This window comes from Mobula birostris, chromosome 11 (genome assembly GCF_030028105.1).
Source record: "Mobula birostris isolate sMobBir1 chromosome 11, sMobBir1.hap1, whole genome shotgun sequence".
Classification (NCBI taxonomy): domain Eukaryota; kingdom Metazoa; phylum Chordata; class Chondrichthyes; order Myliobatiformes; family Myliobatidae; genus Mobula; species Mobula birostris.
In genome coordinates this window covers 7,668,414-7,687,085 of record NC_092380.1, presented here as the reverse complement: position 1 = coordinate 7,687,085, position 18,672 = coordinate 7,668,414, and the positions used below count along the sequence as shown (strand labels likewise).

Genomic DNA, 18,672 nt, shown 5'->3' with positions numbered 1-18,672 from the left:
ACATTGCTATCATACAACTCAGAACCTTAATGTCAGGATGACACTTGCGCTATAAGCAGGCGTGCTGGGAAATGACTGAGGCAAATGGTCCCATTTCCTCCGGCACCCTGCCCTTCTCCCTCCATCAAGAGAAACAGAATTGTAACCCAGAGGCTTCTCACTGCCCACTGATCCTGACAATCCATCCGTCCATCCCCTTCCGACCCTTCGAGAAATGCTGCCCAACAACCCCCAATTTAATCCGAGCCGAATCACAGAACAATTTGCAGTGACCAATTAACCTGTGGACAGGTACGTCTTTGGACTGTGGGAGGAAACCAGAGCACCCGGAGGAAACCCACATGGTCACAGGGAGAACGTGCAAGGTCCTGGGTTGCCAGTACTGTAAAGCGCTGTGCCAGCCACTGCGCTGTCCTGACCACCGGCTCATTCCAACGTTGGCGGCTTCTTGCAAGTACCCCATGCACTGTGACGTTCTCACTATGTGTCACACAGTTTAACCTCACTGGTAGTATTTGTACGTGCAGGTTAGAGGTGCTGAGGGACGAGTTCAAGTTCATTTATTGTCATTCAACCACGTACACGTATACCGCCAAACGAAACAATGTTCCTCCAGACTAAGGTGCACAAGACAAGTACTTCTAACTCCACACACAACACGTAAAGTAAATATTACCGCAAACAACTTAACAAATTATATATAAATATTCCAGAAGGCTGGCATTTAGAATAAGATGCATTTACGACACAAGTTAGAAGGCAGAAGTTAAACTAGTGATGGGGGTAGGGGTTCAGTAGTCTCACTGGGGGAAGAAGCTGTTTCCCATCCTAACAACCTTTGCCCTAACGCTACAGTACCTCCTGCCTGATGGTAGAGGTCAAAGGGATTGTTGGATGGATGGGAGGGGTCATTGCCAATACCGAGGGCCCTGCGCTCCTGATAAACGTCTCGGAACGGTGGAAGAGAGGCCCCAGTGGTAACTAATAGTGAGACTGAGCTGTCACTCTGATAACTAAGGAAGTCTTGTATCGCCTGAGGTTCAATGCCTAAACTGGTTAACCTGCCTTAAAGCCACACTGGGAGGTAAGGGGCCTGGGTTTTTAAGAGACTTGAACAAAACGCTTTTCTTCGTTCAGTCTTCGGCCTTGCTGTGTTGCTATGGCAACTCTACTACCATGTCAATGCAGAGTGAGTTGATCTCGCACCTTCTTTCTTGTGTCTCCACCATTGATCAGTTTGAGAACAGGATCGAACCCGCGAGGCGAGCCACATCCAACACACACAAGAAGCTGCAGGCCTGTCTTCAGGGTCAACAGGGGTCAGATCTCGAGAGACGCCTGGTGAGTGAAGCAACCCCACCCGCCGTGTTTATAACAACAGCCTGACGCCCCACCACACACAATTTATTGAAATTAGCCCGAGCGATACCACCAGTCATGGCTTGGATGCTTGAGAGGGATTGGAAGGAAGATGCTGTGAGGCTGTTTCCCCCATTCGGAGAGCCTCGAATTGGGAGGGGGTTCAGTGTGTTGGCAGAAGGGTTAGACCATGTTGGGTCTGAACTTGAGGAGGAATATCTTCACATAGGGGATGGTGAACCTTTAGACTATTGAACCCCAGAGGCTGCAGGCTAGACAGCCCAGTGTCTACGTGTCCAAGTGTGAATCCAGGTAGGCTGGAGGCTGAAGACGATGGCCTGTCTTGAGATTAGAGGAGTGTGTGCGTGTGTGTCTGTGTGTGTGTATGTGTGTGTGTGTGTGTGTGTGTGCGTGTGTGTCTCTCTCTCTCTGTGGAAATTGGTATTAGTTTGTTCCTTGCTATGTTCTTTGTTGCTCTGCCAAGCATTGCGGGCACACGGTGTTTGCGCCGGAATATGTGGCAACACTTGCGGGCTGCCCCCAGCGCATCATTTGGTGTGTTGTTAGCACAAACGATGTGTTTCGCTGTGTGTGCCATGGAGTCGCAGAAATGGAGCCCTTCAGCCCATCTAGTCCGTGCTGGACTATTTCAGCATGCACGTGATAAATAAAATTGGAACTTGAATCACAGTCATTCAAAACATTCATGGCTAGAGTTGCCAATTTATTGGATACGAATGAAATAGACATGGGAGCAGAATTAAGCCATTTAGCCCATTGAGACTGATCTGCTATTCGTCATGGCCAATTTACTATCCCTTTCAACCTCACTCTCCCGCTTTCCCCCGTAACCTTTGACACCCTTACTAATCAAGAACCTGTCAACCGCTGTTCTCATTTTTTCAATCTTTTTATTGATACATAATCTTCTACAGCTTTAAAATGGTACAAGATTACAGCAAATTAATATATATATATACAGTTAATAAAGCTGAAGAAAAAAACATCAAAAAAGAATATGATAATGAAAAAAAAATTTTATAAAGAAGGAAAAAGAGAACCCCAACTACTGAAAGAGGGAAAAAAAACCCAGAAACTGCAAGAGAAAGAAAAGGAAAAAAGAAGAAAAAAGAGAGGGAAAAAAAAACCATTAGAAACCAACTCCCGGAGCAATACAACTTACAATCATCTATATAAATAAAGAAGAAAAATCATCAACTGCCAATTCACATTTATATAAAATAAGACTGGAAGGAAACCATATAAATTAATTCAAATTAAATGATAATATTTGGCAAAGGAGCCCCACCTTCTCTCAAAATCAAATCGAGGGTCAACCGATGACGACCTCCACAGCCATCTGTGGCAATGAATTCCATAGATTTACCATCCTCTGGCTAAAGACATTACTCCTCATCTCTATTCTAAATGGACGTCCCTCTATTCTGAGGCTATGCTGTTTGGTCACAGACTCCCCCACTATAGGAAGCATTTACTCGATCCGGTTAGTTAGTTGGTTACTACCTGTTACACCGCTGGAATTTTGGGCAGTAATGAAGGTCCTCCAGCTCTATCTGTCCTATACCATCAGGGTTGTCCAGTCAGGGTTGTTAGCCCTGAGCTGGAGGACGAGTGGACCACACTCAGTCTGGTCTCTACCCTTTGACCCGTTTTGTGTGGGTGACCCTATGAAGAGTCAAAGCATAAAGCCCTGACTCCGGCCAACACAGCTCTCTGGGTCATTGAGGCACACAAGCCTCCAACCCTACAACAAGGTTGTGGTCCTTTTAGAGGACCCACTCTATCCATGCCTTCCAATATTAGTCATATTTCAATGAGATCCTCCCTCATTCTTCTAAACTCCAGCAAGTATACAAAACTCTGAGGGGTATAGCTAGGGTAAATGCAAGCAGGCTTTTTCCACTGAGGTTAGGTGGGACTACAACCAGAGGTCACGGGTTAAGGGTGAAAGGTGAGAAGTTTAAGTTGACCATAAGGGGAAACTTCTTCACTCAGAGGGTGGTGAGAGTGTGGAAAGAGCTGCCAGCACAGGTGGTGCATTCGAGCTCGATTTCAATGTTTGAATAGTTTGGATAGGTACATGGATGGGGGGGGTGCGCGGGTATGGAGAGCTTTGGTTCTGGTGCAGGTTGATGGGAGTAGGCAGTTTAATGATGGGTTTGGCATGGACTAGATGGACCGAATGGTGTGTTTCCATGTTGTACTTCTCTCTGACTCTACAGGCCCAGGTTTTCCATCCCCATGTTTTTTTTAAAGTCTCCAAGAAGGAGCGAAAGCTTGTCCCTTCAGGATAGTTTATTTGATGTTTAAAGAAAAAAAACAGCCACCAACCAACCAACCACATGAAACTAAAGAGAAGAAACTTAAGACAAAGACAAGATGGCAGTTTTTGCAGAGACTGACACTTTTATACAGAGCCAAGGCAAATTCCTGAGATAAGCAAAAGGCCAATTAAAAGATACTCAGTCACAGCCAGTGTCTCATGTGCCAACACTTCAAAAGGTGATAAACCGTTTTGTAACTGCTATACCATGTTATCACCAGTAGGCGGAGACAAACACCACAAGTTGTGAAAACTACGAGTTAAGAATGTTAGTAAACTGCAATTCCAATTTAAATCATTAATTCAACTAATACCTTTTTGAAGGTATGAAAAAAACTGATTCCAACAATGGAGAATACATAGGAACAGACTCAACAATTATCAACAGAACAAGGAGATCAGGGAAGGCCATTTAACGGATGTTGAGCAGGGACATTTAGGGTATTACACCTGAGTGAGTTTGAGAAGCTGCAGGAAAGAGGCTTCAGAGATGACTTGTAGTCCTGGTGGTGATGGACTTGTAACATCTCCCCGATGGCAATTTTGTGAATAGGTGACTGCTAAGGGTAGAAGCCAGAACAAGAAGGTGAGACCAAGGCTTTTTCCCCCTTCCCTTCCAGTCATGATGAAGGGTCTCATCCCGAAACGCCGGCTGCTTATTCCCCTCCAAAGGTGCTGCCTGACCTGCTGAGTTCCTCCAGCATTTTGCCTGTGTTGCTCTGGATTTCCAGCATCCGTAGAACCCCTTGTGTCTTCGAGACTGGCAAATAATCAATGTGCATAAGACGACAAACTGTGTAAATGAAAATAATAATGCAAAGATGTGTTGTAAAGAGTCACTGAGACTGAGAACGAACTGTATCTGCTGTAAATACCTATTCCCGGTCCCAATGGAGAGTTGTCAACTTGAAATGTGATTGTTTTCCCCATCCCCAGAAGCTGCCTGCCATGCTAAGGATTAATCCCCTCCTTGACCTTGCCTGTATTCACACCCTGGCGTACATGTTTCCACTATCCCTACCAGCCTCTACTTTACCCTTCAGTTCACCTTCTCTTCCCTTGGGTGGAGCCGCCACCTTTAAGATTTTAAAGGAAGGGGTCAGTGTTATTGTATGTCAAAACATGCAGCGAACGGTGTCCCAGACTGTACTTGTCCTAACCCGTAACCTATGGAATTGCAAGGCCGTGCTGGGAGGCAGCCCGCATGTGTCGCCGTGCTCCTGGCGTTCCCGCGACGGACTAACCCAGACCTGGACGTCTCTTGCAATGCGGGAGGAAACCCACGCGGTCACGCGGAGAACAGCGGCGGGTGTCCGCTGACTGTGTGGATTTCGCATGTCTTCCCGGGGGGTTTTCCTCCGGTTATTCCTGCTTCCTTCCGCATTTCAAAGACGGAGAAATTGGTGAGTGACTGTAAATCGCCTCTGTTGTGTAGACGAGTGGCAGTGTCTGGAAGGAAGTTGACGAAAGCATGGGGAGAATAAGATGGGCGAGGGTACGCTCGGCATAAAAATGAGTGCATCTTCCTACACCTGTTATTCACTGTTTAGCTGTGTATCGTTCCGAGGCTCCCGAAGTCCTACTTGGTACACTGTGACTACCCACTCCCTCCCCGCCATCACCTTGCACTCAGTGGCCACTCTATTAGGTACAGGAGTGGAGCCCAGTGTGGTCTTCTGCTGCTGTAGCCCGTCCAGGTTCGACGTGTTGTGCATTTGGAGATGCTCTTCTGCACATCACCGCTGTAACACGTGGTTAATTGAGTGACTATTGTCTTGACCCTTGAACTAGTCTGACCTTTCTCCTCTGACCTCTCTCTCCTTAACATTGTTCATTTTCATAGCGCAATACAGCACAGGAACAGGCTCTTCGGCTCATAATGTCTCGTCCACTGGATTTTTTTTTTGCCTGTCATACCATTCTCTGTAAACTCTACTGCAGGGGTTTCCAACCTGCAGTCCCTGGACCCCTTGCTTAATGGGATTGGTCCATGGTATTAAAAAAAGGTTGGGAACACCTCGCTTTAGAGACTGCTATATGTGAAAATCCCGGGAAATTAGCAGGTTTCAAGATACTCAAACTGCCCCATCTGCCACCAACTATCACTCCATTGTTAAAGTCACTTAGATCAGATTTCTTCCCCATTCTGATGTTTGGTCTGAACCTCGTGACCATGCCCGCATGCTTTTATGCATTGAGTTGCTGCCACATGATTGGCTGATTCGATATTTGCATTAACGAGCAGGTGTACCTAATAAAGTGGTCACACTCCTCCCCTCGGCAACACCTACAATAATTGTCTCTTGCATGTCTTTGCAGAAAAAGATGCCGCTGATGGTGCTGTCTCAGTGTATGGGAGACAGCTGTAGAGAGCTGGACAGTGAGTCACACATTCGGTGAGTCAGAAGCCGTCCGTTAAAGGTGGAAGACTAGACGGGGCCAGGACGAGGGACAGGAATGTTCCTAACGTGGCCCACGAGGTGGGGAGAATGACCGGAGGGAAAATAGTTATGGAAATAATATCAAAACGGCTGATTCATTTGAGTCACGTTATTCCCTGCTGGGGTTGTTAATGAGATCTGAGGTTTATTATTGTAACATATACCGAGGTACAGTGAAAGTCTGTGCTGCCCATACCAATCATTACATCGCATGTACATTGAGGCAATAACAGAATGCAGAATAAAGTGCTATAGTCACAGAGAAAGGGCAGCGCAGGTCATCACAGTAGCAAAACAGAATGCACTCACTCTTATGACCCAAACATACCTTACTTTACTTGTGCACAAGGAGAACAGCATGACCCCTGTCACCCACACTGTTCTGAGTTCTGAACAGAGAACTACTATTTTTATACAGAATTCTCTTATCAGTTATGGGTATTGATTATTTTAGATTGTGTATGTTTGATTTTCTTACTTGCAAGGTCAGCCAACATTTGCAATAGAGGTGTTCAATTCAATTTAATTTTAATTGCCATTCAACCATGCATGAATACCCATGAATACAAATGAGAGAGCATTACTCCAGGGTCAAGATACAAAACACAGTACCAGCAGTCACACTCAGCACGTATAAGACAGCAAGATATCAGTAAAATACAGCCACACAAAAAATAATAATGTAGGCACTGAGTCAATTGAAACTTTAAGCTGACAACCGACGATATTTTGAAGTTAGTAAAGACAATTGATTGTTTATTGATTGGAACTTTAAGCTGACAACCTTAGTTGTTGGGTGTAGTTCACATCCTTCCATTATTCCTGCCTCATCTGTCTCCACCTCCCATTACTGTGTAAAGGGAAGCTGTGTTCTTCTCAATTTTTGTCCACAATGCTAAAGTCAGTCTCACCTCTCTGTCTGCAGTAAGCAAGTTTGGCTCCAGCAGATTTACTTCAAAGTTCAAAATCCAAAACAAATATATTGTGAAAGTACTCATTTGTCACCAAACACAACCCTTATGTTCATTCTCTCGCAGGTATACACAGCAAATCCAAGAAACACTGTAGAATGAATCGATGAAAGACACCTAACCAGTGTGCAAACAACAACTAACTGCAAATACAAAAGAAAATTAATAGACTCAAGGAATTTGAAAAAATCTGGCAACCATTACTGCTGTATTTAGAAGAGACCGACAGCTGAACTCAGTGTGGGGGGGGGGGGAGGCGGTAGGAACTAAACAGCACATATGAGAGGAGTGAGGGGAGGGAAGGGCTGGGAAGGGGAAAGGAGATGGGGGGGTAGGGTTTCCTTTGCTTTTTGCTTGTTTACTATTCATAAATTCATTTGATTTTCATTATGTTGTTGTAAGAAAGAAAAGAAAAAAGAGAAGCATTGTACTTTAGGACATTTTCGGTTGTGGTTAAGCTGATGTTGCTTCACAAAAAACATTTGAAAACGAAAGAAAATTAATAATAAATAAGCAATAAATATCGAGAACATGAGATGAAGGGTCCTTGAAAGTGAGTCCATAGGTTGTGGAACAGTTCAGTGATGGAGTAAGTTAAGTTGAGTAAAGTTATCCCCTCTAGTTTATGAGCCTGATGGTTGAGGGGTAATAACTGTTCCTGAAGCTGGTGGTGTGAGTCCTGAGGCTCTTGTACCTTCTACCTTTTGGCAGCAGCAAGAAGAGAGTATGGCCGAGGCCAGTGGGCCCCAAACACCGGGCCGCGGACCGATACATTGCCGCGAAGCATGCAGGGGTGCAGCGGTGGCCAGGACGCACCCAGCACCTCTTTAAGAAAAAAGCCGAAATAAGCAAGCTAATTAATTAGGTGCCGCCCGGCACGTAAATGTCAGCCCAGATCAGAGGCAATTGCCGATTGCGTCACCTAATTAATTAGCTCGTTTATTTCGGCTTTTTTCTCAAAGATGTGCTGGGTGCGTCCCGGCTACCGCTGCATTCTTTGCGGTCCAGTATCGGTCCGCGGCCCGGAGGTTGGGGACCACTGGCCTGGGTGGTGGGAGTCCCTGATGATGGATGCTGCTTTCCTACAACACCACTCCGTGTAGATGTGCTCAATGGTTGGGAGGTCTTTGCCTGTGATGGACTGGGCCGTATCCACTACTTTTGCAGGATTTTCCATTCAGGGGCATTGGTGTTTCCATACCAGGCTGTGAGGCAGCCAGTCAATATACTCTCCACCACACATCTATAGAAGTTTGTCAAAGTTTCAGATGTCATACTGAATCTACACGAACTTCTAAGGAAGTAGTGGAGTTGCTGTGCTTTCTTCATAAATACACTTGCGTTAAGGACCCAGGATAGATCCACTGAAATGATAACACTGAAGAACTTTAGACTGCTGACCCTCTCCACCTCTGATTCCCCGATGAGGGCAGGCTCATAGATCTCCAGTTTCCTCCTGCTGAAGTCAATAATCAGCTCCTGGTTTCCCTTCCCTCAGGTCTCTGGTCACCCTTGCCTGGATGTTGTCTTGAACCCCTGCCTTGCCACGCCTTCCACAAAGTCACACAATAAACCAAAGGTTTCATGAAACCATTAATTAGTTACAAGTACATTGAAAAACGCAATGAAATGTGTCATTTGTGTCAACGACCAACACTACGCTAGGGGCAGTCCACAAGTGTTGTCACGTTTCCAACACCCACAGGGCGTGCCCACAACGCACTGACCATAAACCGCCGTCTGTGGAATGTGGGAGGAAACCGGGGCACCCAGAGGAGTCGTGGGGAGAACGTGCAAACTCCTCAAAGACAGTGGTGGGAATTGGAATTGAACCTGGATCTTCTGATCACTGGTCCTATGATAACCACTCTGCCAGCGGGCTTCCACGATCAACGACAGCCCACCACGCGGTAATGAGCCAAGTGGAACCTCCAGTTCTATCACCAGTCAATGCCCGTTTGCACTTTATTTCTGAGGAGACAATGAGACAATCCACTAAGGTATCTGCTCCTGTTCAAAGTCCAGTGACTGTTCCCGTCGTAGCTGTCATCTGCTCGTGGGCAGGTGCTCAGCTTTTGACATTTCACGTCACGTCTGTTGGCCTCAGCCTTTCAGGGAATCATCCAGTTCCTCCTGGATGGTGTGTCCTACCACAACCCACCAGAAGGAGAGCTCGGAGGCTCGTTGCTGAATAGGGTTGCCGTGGTAGCAGAGCGGTTAGCACCACGCTATTACAGCTCAGGATGTTGGAGTTTGGAGTTCAGTTCCAGCGTCCTCTGTAAGAAAGCTCACACGTTCCTTCCCCTCTGTGCTTGGGTTTCCTCCGGGTGCTCTAGTTTCCTCCCACAGTCCAAAGACGTACAGTTTAGTAGGCGAATCGGTCATGAGAAATTGTCCTGTGATTGGTCCAGGGTTAAAATCGCTAGGGTGCCTGGTCCACACTGAACTTGTAAGTAAATAAATTCAGAGGTTATCAGGGAAGCCTTGTACTGAGGAGAACTGATGCTTCAATGACCTGGTGCTGTCTGTGCAACACACGCAAAATGCTGGAGGAACTCAGCAGGTCAGGCAGCGTCCGTGGGGGAAAATAGTACAGTCAACCTTTTTGGGCCGAGACCCTTGGGCAGGACTGGAGAACAACAGGGTGAGGAGTAGATTTAAACAGTGGGGGAGGGGAGCGAGAAACACAGGGTGACAGGTGAAACCTGAAGGGGGAGGGATGAAGGAAAGGGCTGGGAAGTTGATTGGTGAGAGAGACAGAAGGCCATGGAAGGAAGAAAAGGGGAGGGAGTGAGGAGCACCAGAGGGAGGCAATGGGCAGGAGAGGAGATGAGGTGAGAGAAGGAAAAGGGATGGGAAACCGTGAAGGTGGGCGGAGTTGGGGGGCATTACCGGAAGTTAGAGAAGTCGATGTTCATGCCATCAGGTTGGAGGCTACCCAGACGGAATATAAGGTGTTGTTCCTCCAACCTGAGTGTGGCTTCATCTTTACAGTAGAGGAGGCCGTGGATGGACATATCGGAATAGGATTGGGAAGTGGAATTAAAATGGGTGGCCACTGGGAGATTCTGCTTTCTCTGGCGGACAGAGCATAGGTTTGCGTAATTAAGTTTCAAATGGCTTAATTACTGTATATATTTTTTATCTTTATCTATTGGAATAGGCCCTGCTAGCCCTTCAAGCCACGACACCCACCAATTTAACCTTAATCACGGGACAATTTACAATGACCCATTAATCTACCAACTGATACGTCTTAGAACTGTGGGAGGAAACCGGAGCACCCGGAGGAAACCCACGCGGTCACGGGGAGAACGTACAAACTCCTTACAGTCAGCAGTGGGAATTGAACCCGGGTCGCTGGTACTGTACAGCGTTGTGCTAACCCCTACGCTGCCGTGCCACCTGATAATATAATTATAATATATAGTAATTTTTATTACAATGTATTGCAATACACTGCTGCTGCAATGAAATCATTTAGCAACTTATGCTAAAGGTATTAAACCTGACTCAGATTCTCAATGTTTAGTCCACTTACCACTGGACACACCAGCTGTGTGGTGAAAAAGGCACAACTGCACCTCTTTCACCTCAGACGGTTGAGAAAGTTTGGTGTGGGCCCCCAGATCCTAAGAACTTCCTACAGGGGCACAATTGAGAGCATCCTGACACTGCATCACTGCCTGGTATGGGAACTGTACCTCCCTTAATCACAGGACTCTGCAGAGAGTGGTGCGGACAGCCCAGCGCATCTGTAGTTGTGAACTTCCCATGATTCAGGTTATTTACAAAGACAGGTGTGTAAAAAGGGTTTGTAGGATCATTGGAGACCCAAGTCATCCCAACCACAATCTATTCCAGCTGCTACCATCTGGGAAATGGTACCACAGCATAAAAGCCAGGACCAACAGGGTCCGGGACAGCTTCTTCCACCAGGCCATCAGACTGATTAACTCACGCTGATTCGAGTGTATTTCTGTGTTACATTGACTGTTCTATTTATTATAAATTACTATGATTGCACATTTAGATGGAGACGTATCGTAAAGATTTTTACTCCTCATGTTTGTGAGGGACGTAAGAAATAAAGTCAATTCAGTTCAATTCAATTCCCCTAGTAGCCCCATCAGAGAGAGCCATGCCCTGTCTCGGATTGAATTTCTGATGTGATACACCCTGCCTTGCTGGGCCCAGTGTGTTAGCTGCTCTCTCTGCTTCTCATTCTACCCGGACTCTCCCGCAGGAAAATGTTGGAGGTGTGCTGCTACGTGGAAGGTACTTTGGCGAAGGTGCGCGTTGAACACGAACTCCAGCTGGAGAGAGAAGTCCTGGACCCACTCTTTAAGCTATCCGAGGTGAGGGAATAAGACAGTCACGGGGCGCGGCCAAACATTTTAATTCCAGTTCCCGTCCCGACAGTGTCGAGCTAATTAACGCACCGTGAGCGCTTCAAAAGTGCCGGTTATTTGCACAGAGGGGTGATAGATTGACTTGTTCCAGGCTGGTTCAAGTTCTCGGCAGGCTGCTGTTGCTGTGTGCAGTCATTCTCTGGAACGGCTCCCCTTCTTCCTGTTCCTAACGATGTGTAACTGTCAGTTCCACACACTACCCATAGGGGTGGCGGGGGGGGGGGGGGGGTGGAAATGGTTCTATATATAGTCAGTTCACAAGCTATTTGTCCGTGAACTGAATTATCCCTAAGGTGCATCCAAAATTCCCAGGAGTTAGCTCTGTCTCCTTATGGAGTTGTATGTAGACCCCTGGACGATGCTGTTCCAGTTCCAGGTATCAGATCTTGAAGTTCAGTTCCAGCATTCTCTGCAGCAAGCTTGTACGTTTTTCCTGAGCGCGTGTGTGGGTTTCCTCCGGGTGCTCTGGTTTCCTCCCACAGTCCGAAGATGTACCAGTATGTGGCCATTGTAAATTGTCCCGTGATTAGGCTGGAGGTAAACCGGTGGGTTGCTGGGCGACCCAGCTCAGGAGGCCGGAAGGGCTGTTCCACACTGTACCTCGAAAGAAAGTAAAAATAAAATTCCACGTCGCGGAGTTGGCGGGCACTCGAGCGGAGAGGTCGGGGGGGGGGTGGGTGGGCGGTCGCTCTGCTGAGAGGGAGCGAGCTTGTGGTTGCTCCGAGCTGGGCAGAGGAGCTTTCTGTGACTCTGGGAATCTCGTCCCTCTGACTCAGGGCCTGGGTCACTTGCAGGTATGGTTGTGGGCATGTGCTTTGCAGCCGCAATGCTTGTCACTCTATGTCACGTTGAGTGGTCTGTGGTCACTCTGTACTGAGTGGATCTCTCTGTCTCTCTCCCCACCCCATCCCAGAACTTCATTGACCAGATGTCCTCTACAACACATCCTTATGCCAACCCCGCGTCCTTTCCACCCCTCCCCTCACCTTCTCGGCAACGCTAGCCTAACTTGTTTCCATTCCTTCGCGTCTCAGACAGGGAATCTTTGACCTGAAGCATTAACTCTCCCCCTCCTTCCGCAGATGCTGCCTGACCCACTCTGTGTTCACCTGTTATTGATTACCCATTCGATTGACGTGCTAGGCAAGCAGGAAGGTCCCTGAGGAGTGTGGGGCGGGGGAGGCCCCGCTGGGAGTCGGGGTTGTTGGGAACTTGTGGCCCGGGGCAATGAAACTAACAGGGCCAGTCACTTCCTGGAAATACTCCCACCCGACCTAACCTGGCTTTTTCTTGCGAAACAGGAGGAGCTTCCCAACATTCTCAAACACAAGAAGCAGCTTGCCAAACTGACGCAGGACTGGACAGCAGCAAAGAATCGGTAAGATCACGATTGTGTCCAGCTGAGGGCAAAGCCCAACACTCAGCGATTTCCGGTGACTGGTGTACACAGGGTACCTCCTGTATCTAATAAAGTGGCCACTGAGTGTATACTCATGGTTTTCCGCTGCCCCAGCCCATCCCCTTAAGGGTTTGACATGTTGTGCATTCAAAGATGCTCTTCTGCACACCACATGGTGATTTGAGTTACTGTCACCCAGTCTGGCCATTCTCCTCTGACCTCTCTCATTAACAAGGTGTTTTCACCCACAGAACAACCACTCACTGGAGGTTTTTTGTTTTTCTCACCATTCTCTGTTAACTCTAGAAACTGTTGTGCGTGAAAATCCCAAGAGATCAGCAGTTTCTGAGAGACTCAAACCACCCCATCTGGCACCAACAATCATCCTATGGTCAAAGTCACTTAGATCACATTTCTCCACTATTCTGATGTTTGGTCTGAACAACAACTGAACCTCTTGACCATGTCTGCATGCTTTTATGCATTGATTTGCTGCCACATGATTGGCTGATTAGATATTTGCATTAATGAGCTGAAGTTGAAGGCATCCGTTAGTCTTGCAAGACCATGGACCTGCACCTGGAAAGTCTTCACTCTCCAGGGCGCAGGCCTGGGCAAGGTTGTATGAAAGACCAGCAGTTGCCCATGCTGCAAGTCTCCCCTCTCCACGACACCGATGTTGTCCAAGGGAAGGGCATTAGGACCCATACAGCTTGGCATCGGTGTCGTCGCAGAGCACTGTGTGATTAAGTGCCTTGCTCGAGGACACAACACGTTGCCTCGGCTGGGGTTCGAACTCACGACCTTCAGATCGCTAGTCCAATGCCTTAACCTCTTGGCCACGTGCCCACATTAATGAGCAGGTATACTTAATAAAGATGCCACTGACTGTAATCATTCCTCTAGGCCAGTGGTTCCTAACCTTTCTTATACCATGGATCCCTCCCATTAATCAAAAGGTCTGTGGACCCCAGGTTAGCAACACCTGCTCTATGCCATTTCAACCCCCACCGTCTAGAAAAATGCACAGTGAAAATGCAATACTACACTGCGTTAATCTGAATTAAACTGCCAATTATTTGCCCATTTTGCCAGTTCATTAAAGTCCTCCTGTAGTTGCGGCAGCTGTATTTCGGGTCAGCAGCATCTCCCAATTTAGAATTTGTGCTTCTGATTCAGGGTCTAAATTTTCAACCTAGCAGTGCTCTCATTCACAGTCCCTGGGGAATATCTTTCTCCCTTGTGAAAAGTGACTTTTCCGTCCCACGGTCTGTATTTCGGCCTCGCTACGATCAGTGCTACTCTCACCGATATTTTGCAAAAGCTCTTTGTGAAATAACTTACTGGTGGCCTTTGCTACATCTACATAAACTGCAGTCATTGTCTGCTTTTCCCTGTGGCACTCACACAAAAAAAAAGTTGGTCAGACGAGATTTTCAATTTTCCCAGTCAGTCTAACTAGTCAGCTGGTGGTGGTGTGGGATCAACACTGGACTTTGAAGCAAATGATCCTGAGTTCAAATCTGGCTGGCTCCTTGCATGCTTTCCATCTGTGCTGGGTTGAGTGTTGAGCAACTTTATACTTTATTGTCGCCAAACAATTGGTACTAGAACGTACAATCATCACAGCGATATTTGATTCTGCGCTTCACACTCCCTGGATTACAAATATTAAACATTAAAGATATTAAAAATAGTTAAAATTAGTAAATATTAAAAATTTAAATTATAAATCATAAATAGAAAATAGAAAAATGGGAAGTAAGGTAGTGCAAAAAAACCAAGGGGCAGGTCCAGATATTTGGAGGGTACGGCCCAGATCTGGGTGATTTTTAAAAAAAAACAGATGAATCTGTAAAAATGACACCCGATGTGCTACAAGGTGTGAAGGCAGTTCAGATTTTCTTGAAGTCTACTACTGAGGAAAGCTTGCTACTCTGATCTTTTACATTCGTATTGGCCTTTCCAAATTTTTATCTGTGGCCAAGTAACAGTTCATTCTGATCCTGATTTTCATGTCTATCCACACGGGTGCACACATACAAACACGCCACAACTCTGTGTGTGTGTGTGAGAGAGAGAGAGAGAACACGAACAGACATATACAGAAAAACATACAGGGGGGCATGCGAATAGAAGCATAGAGCCTCATGAATACAGGAACACCCTCACAGAGGAACACAAGTACTCGTGCACGGAGAACCACCGATACAGTAATACAGGCACGGAGTCACTGGCGCGGAAACGCGGGCACGGAGACACTGGCACAGAATCAGAGAAAACAACTTCACAAGCACCGAATCACAGGCACCAAGACACAAACACACGTGTGCACGCACGCTGGACAGAAGAGAAGTTCATTTCATGCCCCCACTCCCTCAGTTAAATCACTATTTGAGCTTTGATCAGGATTATTGCAGGCATGTGACCAAGTGGTTAAGGCGTCGGTCTAGTGATCTGAAGGTCGTGAGTTCGAGCCCCAGCCGAGGCAGCGTCTTGCATCTTTGAGCAAGGCACATAATCACACAGTGCTCTGTGACGACACTGGTGCCAAGCTGTATGGGTCCTAATGCCCTTCCCCAACATCGGTGGCGTGGAGAGGGGAGACTTGCAGCATGGGCAACTGCTGGTCTTCCATACAACCTTGCCCAGGCCTGCGCCCTAGAGAGTGAAGACTTTCCAGGCGCAGATCCATGGTCTCGCAAGACTAACGGATGCCTTTAATTTAATTTAATTTTAATTGCAGGCAGGTTGAGGAATGGAATAACAAGCATATTCCGTTTAACGCACGGTTTACCCCGAGCTTGAGGACCACAGTGAAACGTGTCTGATTACTGATGTGGATACTGGGCCTCATTCCACCCAACCTCAAGCTACTTGTGGTCACTCCCTCTTTCCCAGGCTATCGCAGGCGACAAAGTCGGCCAATGCAGGAGCGGCTGCTCAGTCTCAGATGGCGAAGGTGGACCTCCTCAAGGAAGAGGTGGAGGAAATCTGGAGAAAAGTCGAGCTATCCAAGGTGCGTGGGGAGCACGTCAGAGATGGGGATTAGACGAACCACGTCCTCTTAACAGAAAAACAAACAAACTACACACACTCAGGGACCTTAGGAATATTGATGTATGGCAAAGTTGGGGTGTTGGTCCATAGCTCCGTGACAGTTGAGACCCGGGTAGGGCATTGAAAGCATTTGATATATTCTCAGTGGCTACGTTCTGTTAGACACCCCCTGTACCTAATAAAGTGGCCACTGAGTGCAGGGGCATGGCTTTCTGCTACTGTAGCCTATTCAGTTCAAGTTCTGACATGTTGTGCATTCAGAGATGCTCTTCTGCACGCCACTGTTGCAACGTGTGGTTATCTGAGTTATTGTCACCTTCCTGTCAGCTTGAACCAGTCCGCCCATCTCCTCTGACCTCTCACGTTAACAAGGTGTTTTCACCCACAGAACTGCCGCTGACTGGGCATTTTTGCTTTTGTTTCTCACGCCATTCTCTGTAAACTCTGGAGTCTGTTCTGCACAATAATCCGAGGAGATCAGTAGTTTCTGATATACTCCAGCCACCCCATCTGGCACCAACAATTATTTCCTGGTCAAAGTCACTTAGATCACATTTCTTCACCATTCTTCCCCATTGTTGTTTAGACCAGTTTGGTCTGAACAACAGCTGAACCTCTTGACCATGTCTACATGCTTTTATGCATTGACTTGCTGCTACATGATTGGCTGATGAGATATTTGGATTAACGAGCAGGTGTACAGGTGTACCCAATAAAGACTGTATGTTTGAAAATTGAAATAATATCAGAAAATGCTGGGGATGCTCAAACAAAAGGACATAGACTTGAAGAATTAACTCAGCTTCTCTCTCTACAGATGCTGCCTGACCATCTGAACACTCAAATCATTTTGATTTCAATGTTCTTATAATGTCAGATAATTTATAAGTGACTCACAAATAACTTTATTTATTTAATGTTACCAATAGCATGCTGGGAAGCTCTCTTGCCTTGAAGTCAGAATATTGTAAGTTCAAATCCCAGTACAGCAACATTGGTTTAAGTATCTCCCTCCTCACTAAAAGTGCTACATCTGCCCGTAAGCCTCCTCCCTCACCTCCATTCAGGGCCCCAAACTGTCCTTACAGGTGAGGAAACACTTCACCTGCGAATTCGCTGGTGTCGTCTATTGTGTCCAGTGCTCCCAATGTGGCCTCCTCTACATTGGTGAGACCTGTCATAAATTGAGGTGTCGCTTCAAGCACCATTCACCATATCCACCACAAACGAGACTTCCTGATGGCCAAACATTCCAATTCCATTTCCCATTCCAGTTCTGACATTTTGCTCGATGGTCTCCTCTTTCGGCAAGATGAGGCCACACTCAGGTTGGAGGAGCAACATCTTATATTCCATCTGGGTAGCCTCCATCCTGATGGCATGAACATCGACTTCTCCTGGTTTAAAAAATAAAGTTTCCACCTCGCCCCTTCCGCTCTCTGGCCTCTTATGTCTTCACACCTACCTATCAACTCCCCCTGGGTCCCCTCCTCCTTCCCTTTCTCCTGTGGTCCACTCTCCTCTCCTATCAGATTTCTTCCTCTCCAGCCCTTTTACCTGTCCAGCCCACCCTGACTTCATCCATCACCTTCTAACTTTCCTCCTTACCCTGCTGCCCCCTCCCACCTTTTTATTCTGGCATCATCCCCCCTCCTTCTCAGTCATGAAGAAGAGTCTCGGCTCAAATCGTCGACAGTTTATTCATCTCCATAGATGCTGCCTGACCTGCTGAGTCCCTCCAGCATTTTGTGTGTGTTGCTTTGGGGAGACCGATTTAGTTCCTTACAAATATTGACGTATAATGCCTATTTCTCAATGTTATTTGGTGGTTGTCAATTTGTCGTTAGCAGGATCTTGCTGTGTGTAAGTTTGACGGTTGTAATTCCCACAAGTCTCACATCAATAGTACTTCCTTCTTATTTCTTTTTCTTTATTCCACTCACCCTGCTCATGGAGGAGGCTACATAGCATTCACTCCAGGACCACCAGACTCAAAAACAGTTCCTTTCCCCAAGCAGTGAGGCTGATCAACACCTCCACCCACTGACTCCACCACAACTTTATTATTTCCTGTCGGTCACCTTATGTACAGCCCAGTGTCACTCTATGGACACACAATCAATCTATGTATGTAAGCTATCTTATGTATTTATATTTACTGTTTTTTCATTATTATTGTGTTCTTTATCGCGTGCGTGTGTGTGTGTGTGTGTGTGTGTGTGTGTGTGTTTTTGTTTTGTGCTGCACTAGGTCCAAAGTAACAATTATTAGATTAGATTATGAGGACGCTCAGTCCTCATTTATTGTCATTTAGAAATGCATGCATTAGAAAATGATACAATGTTCCTCCAGAGAGAGATCACAGAAACACAGGACAAACCAAGACTAAACCTGACAAAACCACATAATTATAACATATAGTTACAACAGTGCAAAGCAATACTGTAATTTGATAAAGAGCAGACCATGGGCACGGTAAAAAAAAAAGTCTCAAAGTCCCGATAGCCCCGTCATCTCACACAGACGGCAGAAGGGAGAAACTCTCCCTGCCACGAACCTCCCAGCACCGCCAACTTGCCGATGCAGCACCATTGGAAGCACCCGACCGCAGCGGACTCTGAGTCCGTCTGAAAACTTCGAGCCTCTGACCAGCCCCTCCGGCACCGAGCACCATCCTCTGCCGAGC

General features: G+C 46.8%; 1 protein-coding gene across 1 annotated transcript in view; it reads left to right on the top strand.

Moving 5' to 3' along the window:
• The window catches only part of LOC140204789 (SH3 domain-binding protein 1-like), a 79,067-nt gene that overhangs the window by 19,275 nt on the left and 41,120 nt on the right, over window positions 1-18,672 (top strand). The window contains exons 3-7 of the mRNA XM_072271590.1: window positions 1,237-1,341; window positions 6,023-6,099; window positions 11,362-11,473; window positions 12,829-12,905; window positions 15,828-15,945. Coding sequence (XP_072127691.1) covers window positions 1,237-1,341; window positions 6,023-6,099; window positions 11,362-11,473; window positions 12,829-12,905; window positions 15,828-15,945 — 489 coding nt within the window. The remainder of the gene's footprint in view (window positions 1-1,236; window positions 1,342-6,022; window positions 6,100-11,361; window positions 11,474-12,828; window positions 12,906-15,827; window positions 15,946-18,672) is intronic.